Genomic DNA, 25,000 nt, shown 5'->3' on the forward strand with positions numbered 1-25,000 from the left:
TTAAATAGCTATGATTATCTCAACCATCTTCTATAAATGCTTGTAAAATATTTAAAAAAAAATGTCATTAATTTAATTCAATGGGAATGAATACTAATAACAATATCTACAACTCAATTTTGGAATAAAAACAACTAATTATCAATCTAAATAAATTTTATAAACTTTGTTTACTTCCAAAAATATGCATCGATATTTGATATTGATATTTTATTGACATATTCATCGATATATCTATAAAATTGAAATCTTGACGTTCATATTGATATTTTAATCCTTATTGTTTAATAAGGCTAGAAACTTCTAATTTTTTTCTCAACCTTAATCTCCATTTCTAAAGAATTCAAGCATGTTTGAGAATGCATGAAATAAATAGATTAAAATGCAAATTACACTCAAAAAGATTTTTCTTTTTTACTTTTTTTATTTCAACAATATATAAGATGTATATAGTATATACTACAGCTAGCAATATTTGATATATTTTGGATCAACTTAAAAAATAATAATAGTAATAATTTCCTTTATCTTACTATTAGAAGATGAGTGAATCCTAAAGCTCTTTTTTGACAACAAATGAAAAGAAAATTTGTAAAATAAAGAAAAGTAACAAGAAAAGACATGAAAATCAAATTCATACATTATCCATTCTCTAAATGGACTAAATATATATGTGCACACTCTTATATTAGAAAGAAAAATAGTAGACAGCTATAATTCATTTCACATGCAACATAAGGATGGATATTGTTTCTATCCACATCCATATACATGGAAAAAAACGCATCAAAAGATTCAAAGAACAAACTGCATTATTACCAAAACCACTACAAATATCAAGTGTTTCATGTGGGCAAAACAAACAAATTAGGGGACTCTACATCTTTTTTCTTTTTCTTTTGGCATAATGAAACTCTACAGATGGGAATATGAGCAAGAAACACAACCAGTCCAGGAATTACCACAAATATAGAGCTGATTATGTAAAAGAAAGTCATTCTTCTTCAACTTAATGGACCCTGTTTCCATTTTCTCATTTTTCCTACTGCTTGACGACTTACCCATCTATCATATGCGCATTTTGATGCAATTCCTCGATGATGTCGGCATTGCGATAGCCATTCGTCTCAAATGAGAAACAACTGTGGTTTTTGTTCTTCACCTTCAACTAAGTTGCCAACAATGACTAGTAAGAACCTTGATAGTGAAAGTATGGCCTCCTAAATTCAGACTACCCTCTTTGGATCTCGAGCAGCTGCAACATGTTCCTACAAGATAAAAATAAAAATTACGGGTAAAGTAACATTCATTAGCCCCATATATTTTATATGCTTTCTGTGACCATGGGTGATATTAATCTAGAGCAAGCATTTAAACCTATAATGGAAATTGTCCTTTTTCTATAAAGAAAAGAAGAGGAAAATAATATATACTAGGTGGGGAAGCATATAGAAACAAGAATTCAACTTCTGTTAGCCCCAGTTTCCAAATCGTACTTACCATCTTAACCTTCAAATACAGAAAGAAAACTTCAATATTCACAACCATTTGCTTTTCAAACAGTAAAATCGAATTGGAGCAGGAGCAGGATTAAGCCTCTACTTCTCAGGCAAAAAAGGGGGAGAAAAAACCAATTGTTGAGCACTTCAGGACTTAAGAATCATTGAATTCCAAGGCACCAAAGAAGAATCAGCATCTCATTTGCAATAAATAGTTACATTCATATAGAATCTCTCCCACTTAGTGTTGGTAAAAGGATAATGCATAAAGGAAGTGTAGCTAGAGTAAAAATCATTTATAAACTAAGATCAACATTGAATCTCAATGGGACTTAGAAAACCACAGGCAGCCGCACAGGCTATGAAAGGAAGGATTTACCAGAGTGGTACCTAGATAGAATTTTGGGGGGCATTATGCATTTGGTCGAAAGCGCAACTGTAGCATTGTACGATAGAAATTAAAAAATCATAGGGGATCAGAGATCTGCAGGCTAGTAGTGGATTTCAATCACCAACTCCGAGCCCCTCTTACCCTGATTTTCGTAATTCTAAAAGTTGGAAGGTTCACTTGTCTGTTTTCTCTCCTTCTTTCTATGGGATGAGACCTTTTTCCTTCCCTCCTGGGGAGTGAAGTTTACTACCTTTTGTTATTTGCCTTTTAGCAGCTATATGGTATTCTTTCATCCTTCTTGATGTATCAGTTCCGTTAGGACTTAGCACCCTCCAAGTCTGGATGCCCTAGATTTCTTCTGTTTAACTTTTTTTTTTTTAATATGTAAGGTAACCCAACCCCTCTTAAAACGCCAAAAAATGCATTACTATCTGTGGAGATCCTCTCTTGCTACTGCTCTTTCTGCATATTTGATTTTTGGGGCTGTTATGGGTTCCTAATAAATATTGCAAGTCTATGATGGGGGAGGCCCTACCACAACTAATCATAAGACAGGGAAACTTTGCGAGAAACCAATTTTTTAGAATTTTTGGCTTGAGAAAATCTGAAAGATCTTTGATTTAATAGATGAGATAACCTAAAGGCTCTTAAAAGGCACAAAAGTGCACGGTATCTATCAATGTATAGGTATAACTCAATGTCCAGTTCAATGTATAACCTTAAGAGAAGATTTTACGTACAGTATAGCCCAATGTCTTCCCTTCGATTCATGCAAATATGATTCTCTGTGACTAGCCATAATTTTAATCCCTAAAATTTGGAGTTTATTTCCTCCCTTCCCTCCACTGCGCATATAAATTGACAGTCAACAAACAGTAATAATAATAATCAAGAACTAACAAGTTAAGTATTTAAAATCTATTTGAGTATAATTGAAAATATATTGTGCACAAACTACCCCTTTATCCTCCCGTAGTCCATTTTCCTTGGCCTTAGTTGCCCCCTTTCTAATAGAGAATAATGATGTTGCAGCCTCCAGGGTTTACTTGGGAATTTGCTACTCCTATGATGGGGCAGAGCAGAGTGAGGATGGAGGAGGGGAGTATTCTCGCTTACGGACCCAACTCCTGTAGCTTGTTCCTTTGTTATTGAGTGAGGCCTTCTCTGTTGAGTTCTCTCATTTTTCTGATGATTTAGAAGATCAAAATCCAAAAGGAGGTTAAATTTTTTGTTTGTAGATCCTCTAATCAAGTTCGATTGGACCATCTCCTATGGTCCTGTTAATGTACTAGATCGTTATGGAGCAGCTTCTTTGGGATTTTTTTCTATCCGTTTGGCTTGGTCGAGCAACTGCATATCCATGTTGCAGGAGTTTCCATCCAATCCCCCTCCCCCCAACTTTAATCAAGAAAAAAATGAAAGAATACAATAGCATAAAAAAAAACCAAGCCCGCAAAGCCCCTTTAGAGGGAGGCCGGCCAAGAAAACAAAATGTTGCCAAGTCCTCACTTAAATGAAAAGGATTGGTTTGCTTGTCTTTGTCCTATTGTTTGGGGTCTTTGGAAGAAAGAAACAATATAAATTTTAGAGAAGTCAAGATGGTTCCTCCTATTGTCTGTTCTTCCTTCGTGAATAAGTTCTCTGTTGAGTTCACCCAAGTCCCAACTTTTCCGATGCTTTGGAAGATTGAAATCCCTAAGAAGGTTTACTTATTTTGTTTATGGAACCTCTAATCACTTCAAAGATTTTTGCTTGAGTTGGTTAGGCTTAGTGTTGTATTCTTTGTAGCGAAGCATCCAAGGCCATGGATCGTCTATTGAGGTTCTGTCAGTATGCTAAATTGTTATGCACCAGCATCTTTGGGACTTTTCCTATCGTTTGGCTCTACTGAACAGCTGCACATTGATGTTGGAGGAGTTTCTTTCCTCTCCTCCCTTTCGTGAAAAGGATTGGATGTTGTGGTTTGCTTGTCTTTGTACAATTCTTTAGGATTTTTTGGAGGAAAGAAACAATATGATATTTAGAGGTGTTGATAGGCATTTGAGTGAGTTGTGGACCCTTGATAGATATCATGCCTCACTTTGAATCGCCGCTTGTATTTTATAATTATCCTTTTAAGACTTATTTTGCTTAACCAGAGCCCTTCTTAGGCCGCTCTTTTTTTTTTTCGTTTTCCTTTTTATGCTTTTTTTTTGGTATCAAAATGAAAGTTAGGCCTTTACAAATTAATTAAATAATTAAATTAAAACCCAAATAAGTTATATTAAAGAAAAAAAAAAAAGCTTTACATTGAACTCGGATAAAAAAAATTATGAGTTGATTTTTCTTTTTATTATGAAATTGAAGAGAGCAGTACAAAAAATTAAAATTAGGATTAACTAGAATGACCCATATCTTTATCTCTTACATTTTCCAAAGATCTGCCAAGTTTTAGGATTTAGTATAAATTACACAAACCCTATCCACATAGACATAAATTAACATGACTGATGTGTAAAAATTGATTATATAATTATTTTAACAATAAAAAAATGGTAATGACAATCTTAATCTTCTGTATAGTTGTAGATAATATCACGGACAATTTTCACACATAAGCTGTCACGTCAGATTGGAACAAATTTCAGAGTTCAAGGGTAAAAAATTAAAAATTTCAAAGTAGGGCATAGTTGAAATCTCCCAGAAAATTTAGAGGTATTTGTATAATTTAACCAAGATCAAACCTCAAATAGCGAGGAGCATTCAGAATGGAAGGTTTAGTGATGACGAAGATGGAATAACATGACAGTAGGAAGAAAAACTGACCCCATCCTTTCTAAAAAATGAAAGGCTCAATCAAAATCACGAGAATGAAAAATGAAAAGGTTTTGAAGTTGGAAAAGGTCAAACAAAGGTGACTGAAATTAATCTTTTTTTTCTTTTCAGCTTTATGATCGAAAGTTTAGGACTGCAATTTTTACACACATAAAAGTCTGAGGGAAAGTTTACAGGTGCAAGTTGTTCCCTTTTAAGAGTTTCAGGATATAATTTTTATAATGGAAAGTTTAGAGGGCAATTGTAACACAATATACTTTAAGGGTGGTTTGTGCAACTTTTCCTTGGATTCACATATTTAATATTTTGTAAGATTTTTAGGTTTAAATTTAAATCTGGTAGGATGCCTGGCGAGCATGGTTAAAGAAGTTTTGATTAGTCGTCAAGCAGGTTTGGGTGTCAGGGATAGCAGTTGGGGTCAATAGTCTAACAGTTAACTAAGATGATTTTGGTGGATCCTTTCTTTTCTTTTTCTAATTATCCTTCTTCATTATCGTTTCTTAGTTAACCATCCAGTAAACAAATTTCCGTTCCAATGGTCAGTTGGCCACTAACTCTCAGAATTTTCCCACTAAAACTTATCACCATAACCCTCTAACTGCATTCTTAATCATTAGAAATTGTAATTAGAAAAAAAAGGAAAGAAAAGAAGTATTAGAATATTATCAGCTAAATAATCTCAACCTGCAATATTATAATGCAGAGCAGGGCATACAGTTAGCAGAGAGTTTGGTGATATTATACTTACTGAGATAAAATCAAAAGCCCTGGTATCTTCCTTCTTTGAACCATTCATCACAGAAGTAGGTGATTGTGCTGCAAGATTTGGCTGGAATATGTCTGGAAGGGGTGAAGAATATCCTCCATTACCTACACCACCACCAGCGCTTGATTGGAGATTAGGGTTCCCAAACTGTTGGTAATTGGACATGGCTGATAATAATTGTTGTTGAGTAAAGAAGTTTCCAGTGGGAGCATACGCCATTGGCTGAGAAGAAAAGGCTGGATTGAACATCGTGCTTGAGGGAAGATAAGTCATTCCGGGGAAAAAGGTGGCATTCATATTTGTCCCAACCATTGGTGAACTGTACATGCCATTTAAAGAATCTTGAGGAACCTGATTCTGATGGTTGGGTTGACTAGAAACCGAGAATAAAGATTCAGACAGCGAATCCTTAGAATTTCCTTTATCTTTACTCTTCAAGGTATCTTCATGGATGGACAAACCACTTATTAGGTCATTAACATCTTTCCTAGCATGTTCTTGTACTGCAGGTTCAGAACTTGATCCAAAAATATCAAAAACTCCAGTTTCATTTTTTTGCTCCGAGGCAGGCTTTTTATTTTCATTAGTAACCTGATTATTATCAAAATTCATCCCAGAAAACAGATCATCTGAATTTTCTCTAGTTTCAGTTGTATGAAATGAGACATCTGAAAAGGGGTCATCATCATTCTTTAGTTCGCTGGTGCTTGTGACAGTGTTTAGGCCATCTCCAAATAAGTCATCAACTAATGGGGTACTCGACAGGTTTTCCACCTCTAAGGATTTGTTTGTTTCACCATAGTCACCTGCATCACTAGTGTCAATTAAGTCTGGCATCTGAACTGTGGAACTGGTATTGCTTGGTACAGACTTCTCGGACTCATTCATGAAGGGAACTCCTTTACCTCCATCTAAAAGTGGCATAACCTGCCCAAAGAGTCAAGGGACTAAATTATAATTCCATTTCAGGATAAGACTCCAAAGTTGACCCTACTTTATTTTCCATTCCATCATACATCATTTCAAGCGATTGTGACAAATTTATGCTTGTATTCAAGGATAGGAATCCAAATCATGGATTTATTTCAGCAATTTCATCAACTATCATGCGGTGGCTTCCTTAAAATCTTAAAGAATAAATATTCATTTCAAAAGAGAAGCATAGTAAATATCATTATAATAGATTCTATTGTTTCGAGGAACTGAATCCAAATACCACACTGTCGCTGCATCAAACCTTTGCATCCTTGGTCAACCAAATCTCATAGATGCAAAGTAATACATTGTAACATAAAAAGTGATTACAATAAGGTTTATGGGATACAACAATGTCAATGAGTACCTACGACTCACAATAATTATGATATCAATATATCATATCATAATAAATTTTACATCTCGACAGGATTAAGTAAGATGGAGGGGAGTCAACTCTGAAATGATCTTTCCCATCAGAGAAAAAAAAGAAAGGAAGAAAGAAGAAAAAAGAAAAAGAAAAAAAAAAAGCCTCCAATACCACTTTAAGAAGAAAGTCACAAAAAGAAACAAGGAAAACAAGCATAAACATTATGTTTTGCAGGTAGAGAGATCAATTTACCTTGCTAGCTTTTTCTCTAAGAGATGCTTGGGGAGATTCAGAACATCCAATCACTGCATCTGGATTTTCACTGAAATAAGATGTCACAATTGAAAAATGATCGTCGTCATTTCTCCTAACCATCGACTCAAGGATGCAGAGAGCTTTGAAACGAACCTGAAGAGTGAAATTCTCATCAAAACCGATTGAGTGAAAATAAGTATACAAGTATCAACTATCATTATTTTAATCGAAAACAGAAAGCCAGCCTTTGCTCATATAATATCATAGAAAAGAGTATTAACAGCAAGAACATGCCTGCCATGATGGGGATGTAAGCTTTGTTTCGAGAGCATTACTCAGTGCCAATGCATCTAACTTTACAGCTTCGACAAGAAATGCTTGAATGGCATCTCGAGTTGGTTGTAAACGCACACCACCTGCTGTTGCAATGGAATCCAGTAACCTCTCCTCTCGAGTTTTGCTCTCTGAAGTGCCAGAACCTGGGTTTCCATTAATTACCCTAGAATCCTGGTTCCAAGTTCCACTAGTAGTACTCTTTGATGTCCCCAGAGTTTCACGGCCATATTCAACTGGTTCATATCTATTATCATACTCTATTTCAGTAGTCAATGACCTCTGAAGGTTGAAACCCTGCTGGCTACTAGTGCCATTCTTTCTTGATGAATGACCTTGTGCCAAATTACTTAGACCTTGTTTGATTGATGCACTTCCTAGACCAACTACCTCGCTAAGAAATGATTTTTTATCTTCTGATGGCGGTTCATAATTTGAATTCCCAAAACCTTGAATTCGACGGTTAAGATTCTCAGATGGTGCAGGCTTGTTATCCTCTTCAGCAAAGATAGAAGAAATAGCATCATGAGCAGTATCCCTCACAGCTTTATTGAGTGCATCACCTTTAAGGGGGTCCGGTTGTCCCTTGTAATGAAATAACTGGCGGACAGCCACAGAGTTCCTCTGCATTTCCCTTCTGAATTCCACACCAGACTTCCCAACTGCATACTTTATCAACCTAAGAGCCTGTAGTAAAATCAAGCACATTTCCAAATTTTCACAAATATGAAACGCACAGTAAGACTTTCTATGGGGTAGAACTGCAACCCATGGAATTTTTACTGAACAGCAGCACACACCAGGTATCAAATTAACCATCCGCTGAATCCAAAATCTAAAAGAAATGTATACAATAGCAATCATTCAACTGATACAATTCCACTTTATATTCAAGTTGCCCTGTCTACAATGACAAATATCGTGGAAAGGACAAGAATCAAGAATGAAAACAGAAAAGGACAAGAATCAAGAATGAAAACAGAACAGACTAAGTCAATATCAATTATATAAAATATATAAATATATATATACACTACAGATTATGATTATAAGCTCTAAAATCTTCAGTTCTGAGAAAACAGAAGTAAAAGAAGAATTTTTGTGTTCATTATTCCATCAATATTTGAATAATATCAAAATTCAAAACCTAAGCGATCCCGAGCTAGCAAAAAAACCAAACATTTCGCCGAATACCTTGCAACACAACCCAAAAAAGAATTACTCTCTGGCAAACAAAACTTTTAATTGCACGGATAAAAAATACTGCTATCTGGATAACACATCCACAAAATTAAGTTCAAAATTAAAATACGAGGAATCAGAACAGAGCGATAAAAAGTAACAATTTAGACACCTTCTGTTTGACAATCGGGCTCTTATGTTCAAGCCTCTTCAAAATAAATTCCGAAAACTCCTTGACAATACTGACATGCGAAGATCTCAAAACCTCGCAAATTTCTTCCAATTTGTACACCGGCGTGACCTTGTCCTCATCAGAAGTCGCCGCATCAATCATTCGCGACCTCCAGTACGACTCTACAGCTCTCCGACTCGAATCCATATTTGACCAATTAAGACTACCAAATCCCTTACAAAGAACAACCGCTACAGACTCGATCCAATCTAAATCAATCCGACCCCTGATCCAAATCCCAGATACCAAAGAAATGCCAAAAACCTTTCGGTCTAGTCAATCCTTGCCTTATCCTCCAAGTAGTCTCACAACGGCAAACTTAATCAGATTCGTTGGAAATTAAAAACTGCAGCTCCTAAATTCAGCCGATCTTCGTTGTGAAGCGAAATTGGGTATCGGAATTGAGGTTCTTGCAATATGAAGATGGAAAAAAAAAATGGCGAGAATTAGAGGATCTTCGGCTTCACACGGTCCGAGCAGGCGACGACCACACCTCAGCCCACCGTTGAAATTCACGTTTACAATGCCACCCTCGAATGGCGATTAATTTTTGGCTATACCTTCTAGATTTTTCTTATTGAAAATAAAAAATGAATTTTTCCTTACATTTTCACTTTCGTCCTCTTTATTTCCCCCCTTCTGTTTCTCTTTCTTCATGTCGTTCGTTAGTTGGTGAATATGGCGATCAGCTATTTATTATTAGTTTAAATAAGAGAAGGTTGTGATGAATTTGAGTCACATAATGAAAATATGAAGATGAATGAAATATAATATTAAAATAAATAATATAATATTGGAAGAAGAATTTCGAACTAATCACGAATCGCCACATCATTTACTAAATTAATGACTAAATTTAGAAATCATCAAATTTGTGACTAATTAAGAGTTGACATGTGTCCCAAATTGAAGTTGAAGATAAATTCTTGAGTAAAATTAAGTTCACCTAATTTGACGTTATAATTTGGGCATTGGTCTAGTTACGCCCAAATATGGGTTTAATTTGGGCCTAAAATGCAAAATAGGCCCAAGGCCAAGCCCATGAGCCAATCAAGTCAAGACCCATGAGCCAACTGGGCCCAATCTCATAAAGCCCATCAAAGAGCCTATAAATAGAAGAGCTCTTCTCATTCTAGAGAGGATTGGACATTCAGAGAGCCCAGAGAGAACTCATAAACAAGACTCTTAAAGCTGCACTTCTAGAAGACAGAAGGACCTTGAAGACATAAAGACTCTTCCAAGACTTTTGCTTCAAGAATGTTCGGTGTTTTTCTTCTTCAAGTCAAGCACATTCATTCAACCAAAAGAGAATCAGAGGATCAAGTACTAGATATCGAACCACGTCGCATCAAATCAACATCAACACCAACACCAACACCAACTCAAGTTCAAGTCCACGAATTAAGTTTCTATGGAAACCTCGTGCGAATAAATTGGCATGCCTAGTGGGACATCTCTACCTCCCATCTCTTTCAGCATCCAAACAAGACAAATGGCACCAAAGAAGATTGCATCCAAAGCTTCCTCCACAAACAACTCTTACACGAGACCTGTCACCCGTAGTCGCTCAAGGAAAGTTACGCAGGAGCAAGAGCAAAGTTCCCTCATCGTGCACAACATCTTGAGGCAAATGACGGAGTCCCCACAAGGCGGGGTTTTCATCAAGGTGACCTCTTGTTTGAAAACTCTACTTCTGCCTTCAGCAAGCCAAAAAGGGATTCGCAGCCAGATGTGATTTCTGTCATGATGGCAGATGTAACGGCTGAAGCGGCCATAATAGAGATGGAAAGGAAGATTAACTTTTTGATGAAATCCATTGAGGAGCGAGACCATGAGATCGCTGCCCTGAGAGAACAGATGGAGTCTTGAAAGGCTGTTGAATAAAGCCAAGCATCTACAGTCAAAGCAACTGACAAAGGGAAGACGTGTTATAAGAAAACCAGCTGCAATAATCAGCTTCGGTGGCCTCTCTGTCGGTCCAACAGCTGCAAGACATGATCATGACCTCCATAAGGGCTCAGTATAGAGGCTCGACTCAGACTTCCTTCATGTATTCCAGTCATACACCTAGAGGATCGACAACTTGAGAATTCCTATGGGGTATCAACCCCCAAAGTTCCAACAGTTCGATGGAAAGGGCAACCCAAAGCAACATATGCCCTACTTCGTAGAAACATGCGAGAGTGCGGGAACAAGGGGAGATCTGCTAGTCAAGTAATTCGTTAGAACCCTCAAAGGAAATGCTTTTGACTGGTACATAGACTTAGAGCCTGAGGTGATCGACAGCTAGGAGCAACTTGAAAGGGAATTCTTGAATCGTTTCTACAGCACTAGACGTACCGTCAGCATGATGAAGTTGGCAAATGCCAAGCAATGGAAAAGGGAGCCGGTCATTGACTACATCAACCGATGGAGGGCTCTAAGTCTGGACTGGAAAAACCGACTCACTGAATTATCTGTTGTGGAAATGTGCACGCAGGATATACACTGGGGACTTCTCTATATCCTTCAAGGAATAAAGCCCTGTACCTTTGAAGAATTAGCGTCTCGCGCCCACGACATGGAGTTAAATATCGCCAATAGGGGAACAAAGGATTTCCTGATCCTCGAGCTGAAGAAGGACAAGAAGGAAGTAAGGGCACCGAGAAGATTGTGAAAGGTGCCACGAAGGAATCAATGGTCGTTATGTTGGGATTGGTGTCCTAATTCTCCCGGAGTCTCGTAGTTTGTAAACATTGTACACATCGTTATGAATAAAATAAGAGGGTTTTATTTTGCATTTACTCATATCCAATAAACAAAGCTTCATGGTTATTGTATGTAAACTTAAGCATGTATATGAGATATAGAAGTGGATCAAGGAGGGTTACTTGATCCTTGTGACACTACGGATACATCTTGCTTTGTAGAGGTTTACAAGTGTTGTGAACTACTACAGATGGTTGGTTCTGACCATTCATGTGGAGACATGTGAGCAGGGGTGTCCTATATAAAGAGTTTGTATAAGACCGGACCACGAGATGATTCGTCTCTTTATATAATGTCGTTGATACTTGAAACTTACATCTCACTTAAACGACCATAGGTGACATACCTTAATCCTAAGTGTTTTGAGAACTCCTACCTTTGAGGGTTGTCCTTTGATTAGTATGGGTGAGAGTGGCCAAATTGCCAACTCAAGAAGCCTACCTTTTTGGGGATTTGTCTGATTTAGGAGCTGGGAACTCAGTTACATAAGATGGAATTCACTGCTTCCCCAAAGCAGGGGTAAGTAGATAGATTGCTCTCTTAAGGGCTAATTCCGGGTCTTGAACATAGTGGCCACAACCTCTATTTGGAAGAGAGGACTCAGTCATAGTAGGACTATGACTTATGTTCATTAGAGGGATCAGTGGTACTTAAGAAGTTAGATGTAACTACAGGGGTAAAATGGTAAATTGGCCTAGTTGTAGTTACGAGCGATCTGTGAAGGGTTATCGCACTGTTGATTGGTTAATATGGACACAAAATATATCTGTAGTGAGGAGAGTGCAACTGTCAGTCTTTAGTGGAGTGTCTGACAGCTAATGGATGGTGGATCCCGTGACTAAATAGTTTCATCAGTTATTCACGTATCGTTGGAGCTTCAAGCTACAGGTCCATAAAGTCCCCTTGGTAGCTTAATGGATTCAAGTTGAGAATCAGTTCTTAGTGTTAGTTTGAAGTGTTCAAATTGACAAGAGAAATTCAATTATATATGATATAATTGGCGTGATGTATGAGATACATCAAGTGGAGGACTAATGTAAATATGATTTACATTAAGTACCATAAAATAGAAAAAGAACTATGGTTTATATGTTTCATGAGATGAAATATTAAAACTATAGGTTATAAATATAATATAGTAAGTTGGTTATCATATATATTTATAATAATATTAATTATTTGATAATTATCTCTTTTTCTCTAATAACCAATTGAGTGAGAGGTTATTGGTGGTTTTATGGTAACCGTGAGATAAAAGGAAAAACATTTTCCTAAAATTAGAAGTAATTTGATTCGGAAAGAAACTCACGGTAAAGGTATCAAGTAAAAGTGTTTCACTAAGCGATAGCATTAGAGAGACTAAACGATCATTGAGTGTCACTATATGATAGTTCACTCAGCTGGTCGATAGCTAAACAATCGCGTGGCATTGTCTATACGATAGGCTACCATCTTCTACACGATTGAGCACATCGTCTATATGATAGACTGTGTCATCTCCCACTTGCTCAATTGTCTACACGATTGTTGTTCCTTCAGTCTCTTCCTCTAACCAAGATCATACAGAGCCCACAACTTTTGGATTCTCACACCGAGAATACCAAGGTAACCATTGTGGTGGTGTCCCCACTCAACTCAATTGATTTTGAGGTTTTGAAGGTCGTTCGTTGGGTTCGTGTTCGTTGTTGATCGTGCTGTATTGTAGTCATTGTGTTCGAGTGTTCGTGTATTGTTGTCTTGGACGTTTGGTGCTCAATCGGGGGAGTTTGAAGAATGAGTCTTCAAAGGTATGTATATTCTAGCCTTTGATTTTATATGACCTGTTAGTTTCTATTTATTGACTGTAATTGTTAGTATTCAATTTCAAATGGAATTTGGAACGATCCTTCCACTGTTCATGAAAATCCTCATGTCTGATATCCTTCACGTTAATACGACGCCGTTGAAGTTTTTCTCCAAAGGGAAAGAGAAGAAGACAAAAAAGAAAGAGGAAGGAGGCGAAAGACGTCGCCTAACTCTGAAGGAGTGGCAGGAAAAAGTCTATCCGTTCCCCGACTCCGACATTGTCGATATACTTGAACAATTGTTAGAGAACCATTTTATCTAGCTACCGAAATGTAAACGATCAGAACAAGCCGGCAAAGTGGACGATCCCACTTACTGTAAGTATCACAAGGTCATTAGCCACTCGATCGAAAAATGTTTTGTATTGAAGGAGATGATCCTCAAGTTGGCTCGTGAGAGGAAAATAGAGTTGGATCTAGACGAGGTGGTCCAAATCATGTTGCAGTGACCATAACTCCAAGCGCACCGACACCAATCATATGTTATAAAGAAAGTGAGAGTTTGGTCCAGTTTGGGACCTTGGAACTGATGGTTGTGCGGTTTCAGCGAGAGGTCTAAGCCATGAACCCTCAAAACACAGGAGAACGCATTGATAATGACAATAACGAAGGTTAGATCCTTGTAACACGTTGTAAGAAGAAAGGGTCAAACTCTACCCAAAAAGAGTCACGCTTCTATCGAAGTTACAAGAGAAGGAGCAAGATATAAAAAATGAAGGGTAGAAAGAAGGCATGGAAGCCCAAGTTATTGACGAGGGAGATGAGGATATTCCTCGTCTCAAGAGATAGGTGACATTGGTGGATTTCCTTGCAGGGAACTTTTGTGGTTGGGGCTCAGGAGAAACGCCAGAAGCTGCTACATGTCATGCTATCAGTGCCACAAAAGAATAAGATACCCCCCAAGCCCATTAAAATCAACAGAAGAATCAAAGGGCTTATCGTCATTCAACATAGATGACTTGTTCTCACTCATACAAGAAGCTAAGACGACCCTTATTGAGGCATTGTTTGACTCCAATGCGTCTGGCGCACCGACCTCCATAGCACGTGCATATGCCTCGTGTTGTACATCCATAGACTTCTTAGACGAAGATCTGCTGTTGGGATTCAAATTGCACAATAGGCATTTGTACGTCTCTGAGTACATTCGAGAACAAAGAGTTGGTTGGATTCTCATCGATAATGGATCCGCTATCAATATAATGCTTAAAGCAACTATGAAACAGTTAGGCATCTGCATGGAAGAGTTGTCAAACATCAAGTTGGTGATTCAGGGGTTCAATCAAGGTAGCCAAAGGACGATAGACATGATATACTTAGAGCTCCTAATTGTGACCTGAAGGCTGATGTGTTGTTTCACGTTATAGACTCAAAGACCACCTATAGGCTGCTACTAGGGCACCCTTGGATTCACGAGAATGGTGTGGTTACGTCAACACTGCATCAATGTTTCATGTTCTACCAGGATGGGATTAAAAAAGTTGAAGCAGACTCTAATCCATTTTCTGAGGCTGAATCTCACTTCACAAATGTGAAGTTTTACTTGAAGAGCGAGAACTTCAGTGAAACAATGCCTATAGAGACCTCGTTGACAAAGAAAGCAGGTGGATCTCGGTCAAGGTCGCCAGTAGACACAAAGAAAGAAACGGGTAGCAAGGTACAACCTTCTAGCTCAAAAGGGAGTGGAAACCCCACCAGCGTTCGAAAGACACCTGCGGTGAGGGATGAAAAGGCCTCAGGACCTCCATTCTGCGCTATGTCTCTTTGTCGAGGCAGAAGAAGGGGGGTCACCTTTTACAGAATGCTCAAAAGGTTTGCAGGTCGGCGATATAGAAATCTTAAAGGAGAGTTTCGTCACACCTTTCACACTGATAACAAAGCAGGAAGTTCACAAGCCGAAGGCGGACCTGACAGAGTTAAATCTGTCCGAGAAGCAAATTAAAGACGGATTCGACCCCAAGGCTTACAAACTATTGGCGAAGGCGGGTTATGACTTCACAACTCACGCTGAGTCCAAGAGCTTGAAGATTTATGAGCAACCTAGACTCTTATCGACCCAAAAGAAGCTTTTGCAAGAGGGACACACTATATCTACGTCGAGGATAGGATTCTGATATAAATCATCAGAGCCGGTTTGCATAACCAGAAAGATGAAGGGAAAGATGGCCAACAACAATCATATCACTGCAGAAGAAGTAGATGATGCAAGGGAAAAGGAGGGCAAAGATAAAAGAGCCTCCGCCTTTGACCGTATTAGGCCGTCCACAGCATGTGCTTTGGTCTTTGAGAAATTGAGCATAATGGAAGTAGAGAGGGGAAGTCCACATACGATTGTCGGAGATACTCGACGCTCAATCCTTCGAAGGTTGACTCTGTCGCATGAAAGAAAGGAGGAAATCATCTGTCAGCCGTCGATGGTGGCGCGACCTTCAGCCTTCGAGAGATTAGATGCAGTTCCAAAGGAAAGCGAAGTAAAACCCCGCACCCCCATTTTTTATCACTTGAAGTGCGAGAGGGTTGAAGATTGCCTCGACGAACATGTCTCTAATGAGACAAAGGGGAAAAGAAAAGCCTGTAGTGACGCCTCCAATACGACTATAAGAAAGAGGGGGTTGATACCCCAGGCATCAATTTGGCGATGCCTCAACCTTAAAGACGCTAAAAGGCCACAGGATAGGAAACCATCAGGTGAGGCAAGAAGTGACAGAGAAATTCATAGTACTCCCCTCAAAGTGAAAAGAGAGACCTTCGTTACTTTAAACACAAGCAAGGCTCATTCAAGGTAAAGAGGCATAACATTGTCTTCACCAACCCTCAGGATGGAAATTTAGAGTAGGAGGATGGTGAAACTCCATGCCACCATATTACCATCACCAAAGAATCTGAAGATGGTATGACTAAGGAGTAAGTGGAGGACATTCCACAAGGTCTGAAGGATGGTGGTCAATCCACGATGGACAAGCTCAAAGAGGTGAATCTGAGCACAACAGAGGAGTCGCATCCGACTTTCATCAGTACATCCCTCTCGGAAGAAGAAGAGGGCGGATGTTAAGTTTGCTCACCGAATATAGGGATGTTTTCCCTTGGTCATAGAAAGAGATGCTGAGACTGGATCCAAAGGTAGCAGTCCACCATCTTGCGATCAAATAAGGATGTTAGCGTTAGCCTTGGAACACTTTCCTTTGTCTATAGTGTTAGCCTTGCCTTTTCTCCCAATGGTTTTCTTCTTCCATTTCCCCTTATTCTTCTTAACAAGAATTCTCTTACTCAGTGAAGAGGAAGCAACATCAACCTTTTTGGAGGATGTTCCCCTATTCTTAGCAGTGGTAACGTGTACTTCCGGTTCTAGATCTTTAGCTCTTATAATTGATTTGGAAGGTTATAGCTCATTTAGAAGAGTAGTCAAGTTGTATTTAATTTTATTCATAAGCGCGTTCATGCAGAACTGCATAAAACTCTTCGAAAGAGATTTTAGAATAAAACTAACTTGACTTCTCTCGTCAACGACTGCTCCATTTACTTCTGCCACATTGAAATGGACCATCATGTCTAGGACATTTTCTCTAATAGAGGCCCCCTCTTTCATACAGCAGTTGAAAACGTATTTAATAGCATCATGCCTTGGGGAGAAGGATGGTTGTCCAAACATCCCACGAAGAGATTCCATAATCTCTTTGGCAGTACCTATAGTCTCATGTTTTTTGGCCAAAACATCAGATATGCTGGTGAGGATATAGGCATGGGCTTTGTCATTCACCCTGATCCATCTATCGTATGCATCCCGAACGGTTCAGTTTGCATTTAAGCCAGGAATGAGAGGACAATCCTCTGTTAAAACGAACCGTAAATTGTTTATCACCAGTATAATATTCAAATTTGATTTCCAAGTTGCATAATTATCACCAATCAATTTATCAGACGCCAACAATTGTACTAATGAACTCGTCATTCTGAAAAATATAAACAAATTTTATAAGGGAATTGCTTTTTAAACCCAATCATGTTTTATCAAAGTAATAATATACCCAAGATTATTTTTGCAACGATAATACAACAAAACATTCTTGACTAAATACTATCTCCAAAATAACTCATATTCCGATAGTCATTTAACTACCGTTTTTTGTCAGAAATTACTAACCCTTTAGTAATTCTGTAAGTGTAACCCTCTTTTTTCAGACCTCAAAAGTCCGATCCCAACGATGGTCCCGAAGTTGGAAAGTCAAAGTTAAAACCAACTTTAGAAATCCTATCCATTTCTGGAGTTTGAGTTGCTCTGAATCCCATGTTAAAACCCTCCAAGGGGATAGCCTAAACTTATTGTCATCGATTTTATGCAATGATATGTGATACTACTTCTAGATATGTGTTATTAATGAATGTTCTTGTAGTATGCTATGCGTTGTCACAAGTTTCCTTGCGTTGAAACCGAGTATAATTTCACCACAAGTTTCTCGATGAGATCCGAGGTCGAACACAGGGACTGTTTGAGGTTATTGCATTATGTTTGTGATATATGCGACCAGAGGTTTTTCAAATTAATAAAGGTTGTTTGTACAAGTATTTAAACATGCGATAAAATAAAGTAAAGCGGTAAAAATGCGATAATAACAGAAATTGCGTTAAAGTAAATTGCGATAAAGTAAATCTAAGCTAAGATGATACAAGATACAGGTTTCATGATACAAGATATTGAGGACAAAGCTAGTTGTGAAGATTATGCAAAGATCGTGTAATGCGGTGACAAGTCTTATGTGCGAAGTAGAAACAGAGAAGATAATTAATACAAACATCACAAGTTCCTTAATTGCATTAAAGTTATAAGTACGGTTCTGCTTTTCCTTTGGCGTACACCTCTCGGTGATCGGCCACGTTCCCACATCTCTGTGGTGAAATAGGGACGAACGTAATGAACACAAGGTTGCTTCCATCTCTGGAAGTACTACTCGCTTTAGTTAACGCATTCTTCTAACCTTCTCTCGACAGATCAGAATGACATCTTCACTTCTACTCTTACAGGTGAAGATGCCGTCTAGCATGTCTTAGCTAAACGCATTTATCTCTTTAGCACAAATTAAGTTACTCGTTTAATCCATATTAATTACCAAGGTATTAAGAAAACTTCATGGAGAAAACGATTAATGGATGAATGGAAATAGATAGAAAAGTGGAAGTGAAAGTGATCGAGACATTCAATAAAACTATTTAGTGTCTGATACATGATTTGTGAATGAAGAGATTAAGAAGATGAAATACACTTGATGAAATAGAGTTAAAAACAAATACAAATAAGCGCCAACGTCTTAACATCGATTTGGATGGAGATTTACTTACCGGCGTGGATGGATCGTGCGGAAGGATGAGTTTCCCTCTCAGGCTTGCTCAACCGGTAGCAGAGATCTAAACACAGTGCTTCACGGCGGGGATCTGGCAGAATCGCACTGAGACTCACCTCTCGGCCTTGTCTCTTCTCTTCTCGGATTTATTCCGATCAGTACTTAGCTCAACCTCTCTCTCAATGATCTAGCATCAATTAGCCCCCGTATCAAGTATATCTTCTCTGAATTCTATAAGGGGTATTTATAGGTGAAAAGCTTTGCCTCTTGGCTTGTGGACCCCACTTCTTGTTATGGAAATTCCGAAGATGGAGGAATAAATCTTTCTTCTGTTATGAAATCAGACCGTCAAATCTGCACAACGGTTAGTTGTACACATGTCACAATCCTCCGCATTTGCGTTGCTCAGCTGCATCTTTCGATCGGTTGCTTGCATGCGGTGTTGTTTTTATTACCGCATGCGGTTGAAATTTAGCTTGGGATCGACTATCGCATTGTGCCATCATTGCGTTAATCATCTCTTCATTGTTGATTGACAGGCGCAATGTGACAGAGATGCATTGTTCACTTTCTCGTTGAGCCTTGATCGCAAGTAGTGACTTGGTTTCCTACAAAATAGAGTAGAAATATCCTCTTCTCCCATCTTAATGAGGTTAATGGGTGTAATTGCGATAATTTATATTATTGTATTTTTGAGCTAATTTTCATACAATCGATGCATATTCCTTCACTTTTGGCCGCAATATCTGAATAAGGCAGCATAAATAACTTGTATTTCTACAAGTTATCAATAACCGTCATTAAACGACTTGTAAGGCTGACTTAAAGACGATAAGTAGGCGCAACATAGGAATCTCACGGTTCAAATCAATAGAAAAGACTGTAGGATATGTTGACACATATACTTCACCTACTTACTATGAACTACTTCCTCATTCACTTTGGTCTTGACCTCACGATAAACACTTTCCGAATGGAGCAGTCGAGGTATAATCGAAATGAAGTGCTGCATGGATCTTACGGTTAGAATTTTCTAGGGACATGGGAATTGAAATCAGTATATCGTATATTTTATTTTCCATTGAACAACTTCCCCTCATTCACCTTAATCAATTCATGCAAACATTTTCGGAATGGAACAGTCAAGGTATAATCGACACGAAGTGCCACATGAACCGTTTGGTGTGAACATCTTAAGAACGTGAAAATTTAAAATCAAAATGTCACATTTGATTTTAAGGTGAACAACTTCCCCTATTCACCAAAATCTCGATTATTGTAAACACTTTCCGAATGGAGCAGTCAAGGTATAATCAACACGAAGTGAAACATGAATTTCGATTGTGAACTCTTAGGGACGTGAGAGCTAAAAATGATCATATCATATATGTTTATTAATCTCCCACTAAAGCGTTCTAACATATCATATACGTTATTTGTTTTTCACTGAAGTGTTCTAATAGCATATGTTGAGGTTGATGCCCTAAAGTCTCGTGTCCTGTAGTTTGTAAACAGTATGTACGAACGCTCTTGTTGTTAATATATGATATTTACTTTACATCTTGTATTTTTCTCATTTACTTATTTTATTTGCTTTACCACAAACCAATAAACATAAAATCCCTAGTTATCTGTATGTGACTCAAGCATGTATGTGGTGACATACAAGTGGATCATGTCTTGAGTGATAACCAAAATGGTCTGTAGTATATGGATATGGGAGGGAAACCTTATCGGTAACACTACGAATGTGGCCTGCTTTGTGGAATAGTCACAAGTGTTGTGACTTGTCACAAATGGTCTAATCCTGATCATTCGTGTTGGGGACATGCGAGCGGGGGCGTCCTAAAAAAAGAGTTTGTATAAGACTTGACCACGAAGTGTAACATCTCGTTATATAACACCGTTCATAACAAAGACTTCACTTCACTAGGATGACCATAGGTAACATGACCTCAATCCTGAGTAAGTTGGGAACTCCTGCCAGTGAGGGCGGTCCTTTGATTTGTATGGGTACGAGTGGCCAGGTCACCAATTCAAACCTACCATTTTGGGGATTCGTCTGATTTGTGAGCTGGGAACTCAGTTACCAAAATGGAATTCACTTCTTCCCTGAGGCAGGGGTAAGTAAGTAGATAGATAGTTCCCTTAAGGGATGATTCTGGGGCTTGAACGATGTGGTGCTACACACCTTCTCTTGGTCAGAGAGGTGTTCACACATAGTTAGACTATGTTGTATTGTTCATTAGAGGAATCGGTGGTACTTAAGGAGTGAGATGTAACTACAGGGGCAAGCCGGTAATTTGGCCCAGCTGTACTTACGAGCATCTGTGAAGGGTCATCGTACTCATGATTGGTTATATCCGATGGACACAGAAATATATCTATGGTAAGAGGAGTTCAGCTATTGGTCTTTAGTGGAATGCCTGACAGTTAACGGATGGTAGATCTCATGGCTAAAGAGTTTAGTCAACTATTCACGTACCGTTGGAGCTTCGAGCCATAGGTCCATTAGGTCCCCTGGGTTGCTTGGATAAAGTCGGGAACCAGTATTTGGGTTAATTTGAAATGTTCAAATTGACAAGAGGAAGTTCGATTATATATGATATAATTGGACTAGTTAATTAATATGATATAATTGGCTAAATGTATGAGATACATTATTTTGGAGGAAATTAGATATAAATATGATTTATATCAAGTAGAGGAGAAAATACTATAGTAGATATGTGATATCAAACTATAGGATATAAATACAATATGATTATATTAATTAATTAATTAATTAATTAATTAATTAATTATATGATAATTAATCCTTTTTCCATGTTCAAATGTGGGTTAGTGGGCAACATTGGTTATGGTAACCGATGAGTTAAAATGAAAAAGTTTTCATTTTTGAATCGTGCAATCGATAATCCGCCATTTCGCTCAAACAGATTTCGTGAAAGCGCGCTGGTGTTTTGTAAAACGATCGCTCGAGAGCCTATACGATAGTCGCTTCTTCGCCTAAACGATCGTCCACGCTGCGATTTAACTAAACATTCGTATATGTTTTCCTAAACGATCGTTCAGCATATCCTACACGATCGTGTAGCTTCTCTATGTGATAAGCACTTTTGCTATACGATAACATTGTTTTCTCTCCCACTTGCTTATCCCTTACAAGACTTGTTTTTCTTCGTCCTCTACCAAATTTACCAAAGCCCACCCTTTGATTTTTCACTCCGAGAATACCCGGGGCTCATTAGTGGTGGTGTCATCCCCATTGCGGTCGTGAGTTTGCATTGATCGTGCTGCTGCAGTTGACATTCCCATCGGGCGTTGGTAGATCACTGGGAGAGTTTCTGCTACGTAGGAGTTCTAAAGTTTGAAGATATTCTTCAACTGGTATGGAACCCTTTCCCTTATGATTTTGTTGTTCACAGCATGCCGTTAATTAAGTTTTGATTGCATAACTATATGTGTTGTATGTATATTGTTTGATTTCGGTCACTGTGAGATCGAAGTGATCCGAACACACTCATGGAACTCTTGGTATGAGATCCTTCAATTGATATCAGAGTCAGGTTCTGATACTTCGATTTCATCTGTTGTAACGAAATATGATTTACATTCATGGTGGGTGCATTTCTACACTGTTTAATTATTAAATCTGATGTGGATGTGCCGGATTAATGGATGTTTTCGGGATGTTTGGCCTCGGTTTGATTTAGATCCTTTTACATTTGCGGTTATTTGTAAAGGCCCTTGCATTTTTGGACATTAATAATCGTTATCGAGTCTGTATTCAAAGTTTGTTTGAAGTTTTGAGTTGTTCATTGAAGTTTTGGACAAGCGTTGCGACTCTTCGAGGAAGGAGGTGATCTAGGGTTGATCGCATTGTGCAGAAGAAGTTCTACGTGATCGCTGTTCATTGCATCGTAAAGATGAAAGAGTACGTGATCGTTGATGAACGCGTCGGTTAAACAATGGAGAATGCGATCAAGAGTTGGTCGCATGGGTTGACGATCGAGTACGCGATCACTGAGTATCGTGTCGTGTAGATGATGAGATGCTCGCGGATCACTTAACGCGTGGGCACCCTAGACGATCATTTATGTCAGCAAGCTTCATCGCTGTGTAACTGACTACACGATCGCTTAGTATCGCAAGGTAAATCGTTTACCTAGTTGCACGCATCGTTTAGACGATGAGACGCTCACGTATCGTTTAAAGTGCACGCGCTAGACGATCGTTTAGGTCAGCAAGCTTCATCGCTTAGTAACTGACTAAACGATCGCTTAGCATAGCAAGATAAATTGTTTACATGTCGTCGTGCTATACGATTGAATGGATGATCAGGCTTTGAGTCTCATCATCATCTACACGATCGTTTACTTATTCTTTTATCGTCTAGTGCATGCTGAACGATCGTCTACCTACTGAAGTATGCTATACGATGAATACCTCCTGGTTGTTCAAGACCCAATTCGCCTGTGAACTGCTTTGCTCGATGAAAAATGTAATAGATAGGCTTTTTTCATTCCGATGTTTTGTAAAGGCTTATCCCAGTCCATTAATCCTTTGTTTATTACATACGATGTATGTTTTTTATATGTCATATGGTATGCACATATAATAAATCCCACCTTAGGTTATGCCATGGTCATGCATCATCTCTTTATTGTAATTGTTATAATTTAGAGAAGCATAATTTTAATTATGTAAGAGCATGCTCATGCATCATATAATATAAGAGTTATATTTATACATGCATAAAAAGCATTGACATGCATCATCTTTATATTATAATTGTTATAGTATAAGTGTGAATGATAACATGTTTGCTTGGTTGTTACACATTATATAAAAGTTATATATAGTAATGACCGGACATTGCATGAAGCGAGGGGTTACACTTACGCGAAATAGTTAAAAGTTAACGATTCTGGACCGAAAATGCTGGCTGTTAGGTTCAGTTCCAAGAGTTGGTTCTGTCTATTGGTTCAGAATGTTTCATCCCAGTGAAGGGACAACTGATCACCCTACCGGTGGCGTTTTTCCTGCCTCACTGGGGCATCATTGCAAAATAGAAGTCTACAACTTAGGGTACTTGAAACTGTTTTGCAAAACTGATTGGTTTAAAAGTGGTTTAGAAAAATCTAATAAGGTTTTGTTTGTATTTTCGGCAACATTTTCAAAAATGGAAACAACCACGTTATCGTTGTTAAGCGCCAAAAAACTTACTGGCGATAATTTCACAACATGGAAACGCATGATGACGATCCTAATCATCGAGGATCTCATGTTTACTCTCACGGAGGCTTGTCCTCCTATTCTAGCTTCAAATGCCACTCGAAATGTTCGGGAGGCATATGAGCGATGGACAAGGGCGAATGAGAAGGCCTGAGCCTACATCTTGGCAAGTCTTTTTGAAGTCTTGGCCAAAAAACATGAGCCTATGGTCTCAATGCGTGAGATCATGGAGTCCCTACGGGGGATGTTTGGACAACCGTCTGAACAGCTTATTCATAAGGCTCTTAAATACATATTCAACTCCAAAATGGAAGAAGGCACCTCTGTTCGTGAACATGTGCTAAACATGATGGTCCACTTTAATTTGGTGGAGTTGAATGGGTCTACGATCAATGAGAGCAGCCAGATTAGTATAATCCTGCATTTTTTGCCGGAGAGCTTCCTGCACTTTGTTAGCAATGTGATTCTTAACAAAGTGAAGTATAACCTTATAACTTTCCTCAACGAGTTACAGACATACCAATCTTTACTGAAAAGTAAGGAAAGGTAGAAGGGTGAGGCAAATGTTTCTTCATCCTCTAGGATGTTCCATAGAGGTTTGACCTCAGGAAAGAAGTCTGCACCTTCTGCTTCTAACTCTGCAAAGGGGAAAAAGAAGAAGGGTGGTAAGGGAAAAGGGAAGGCACCTGCTAACCGACCGCCTGTCGCCCTAAGGAGGCGTCCACAAGTTGCTAAGGGAAAGTGTTTCCACTACAAACAAGATGGACACTAAGAGGAACTGTCCTTAGTATCTGAAAGAGAAGAAAAGAACTTCACCATACAGTTGAAAAATCTCACTGTTGAACAAGAATCTTGCTTACTCGATCAAAATCTCACTGGCTTCATCAAAATCTCGCTCCTCGTTTGAAATCTCACTCAAACTCGATCAAAATCTCGCTCGAACTAGAAATCTCGCTAGAACTTGATCAAAAGTCGTTGTTCGATCACCCAAAATCATGCTCGAGCCTTGTTGTGGAC

General features: G+C 38.4%; 1 protein-coding gene across 1 annotated transcript; it reads right to left on the reverse strand.

The window, feature by feature from the left end:
* Positions 1-792: 792 nt before the first annotated feature.
* Positions 793-9,558, reverse strand: LOC120079860 (protein MODIFIED TRANSPORT TO THE VACUOLE 1). Its single transcript, XM_039034656.2, has 5 exons — positions 8,758-9,558; positions 7,365-8,090; positions 7,068-7,223; positions 5,453-6,397; positions 793-1,268 (listed from the first exon to the last, which is right to left on the reverse strand). The coding sequence occupies exons 1-5, from the start codon at positions 8,962-8,964 to the stop codon at positions 1,227-1,229; spliced, it is 2,076 nt and encodes a 691-aa protein (XP_038890584.1). The 5' UTR covers positions 8,965-9,558; the 3' UTR covers positions 793-1,226.
* Positions 9,559-25,000: the final 15,442 nt, after the last annotated feature.

This window comes from Benincasa hispida, unplaced genomic scaffold (assembly GCF_027475165.1).
Source record: "Benincasa hispida cultivar pf3 unplaced genomic scaffold, pf3_genome.v1.1 HicScf1848, whole genome shotgun sequence".
NCBI classification, from domain to species: domain Eukaryota; kingdom Viridiplantae; phylum Streptophyta; class Magnoliopsida; order Cucurbitales; family Cucurbitaceae; genus Benincasa; species Benincasa hispida.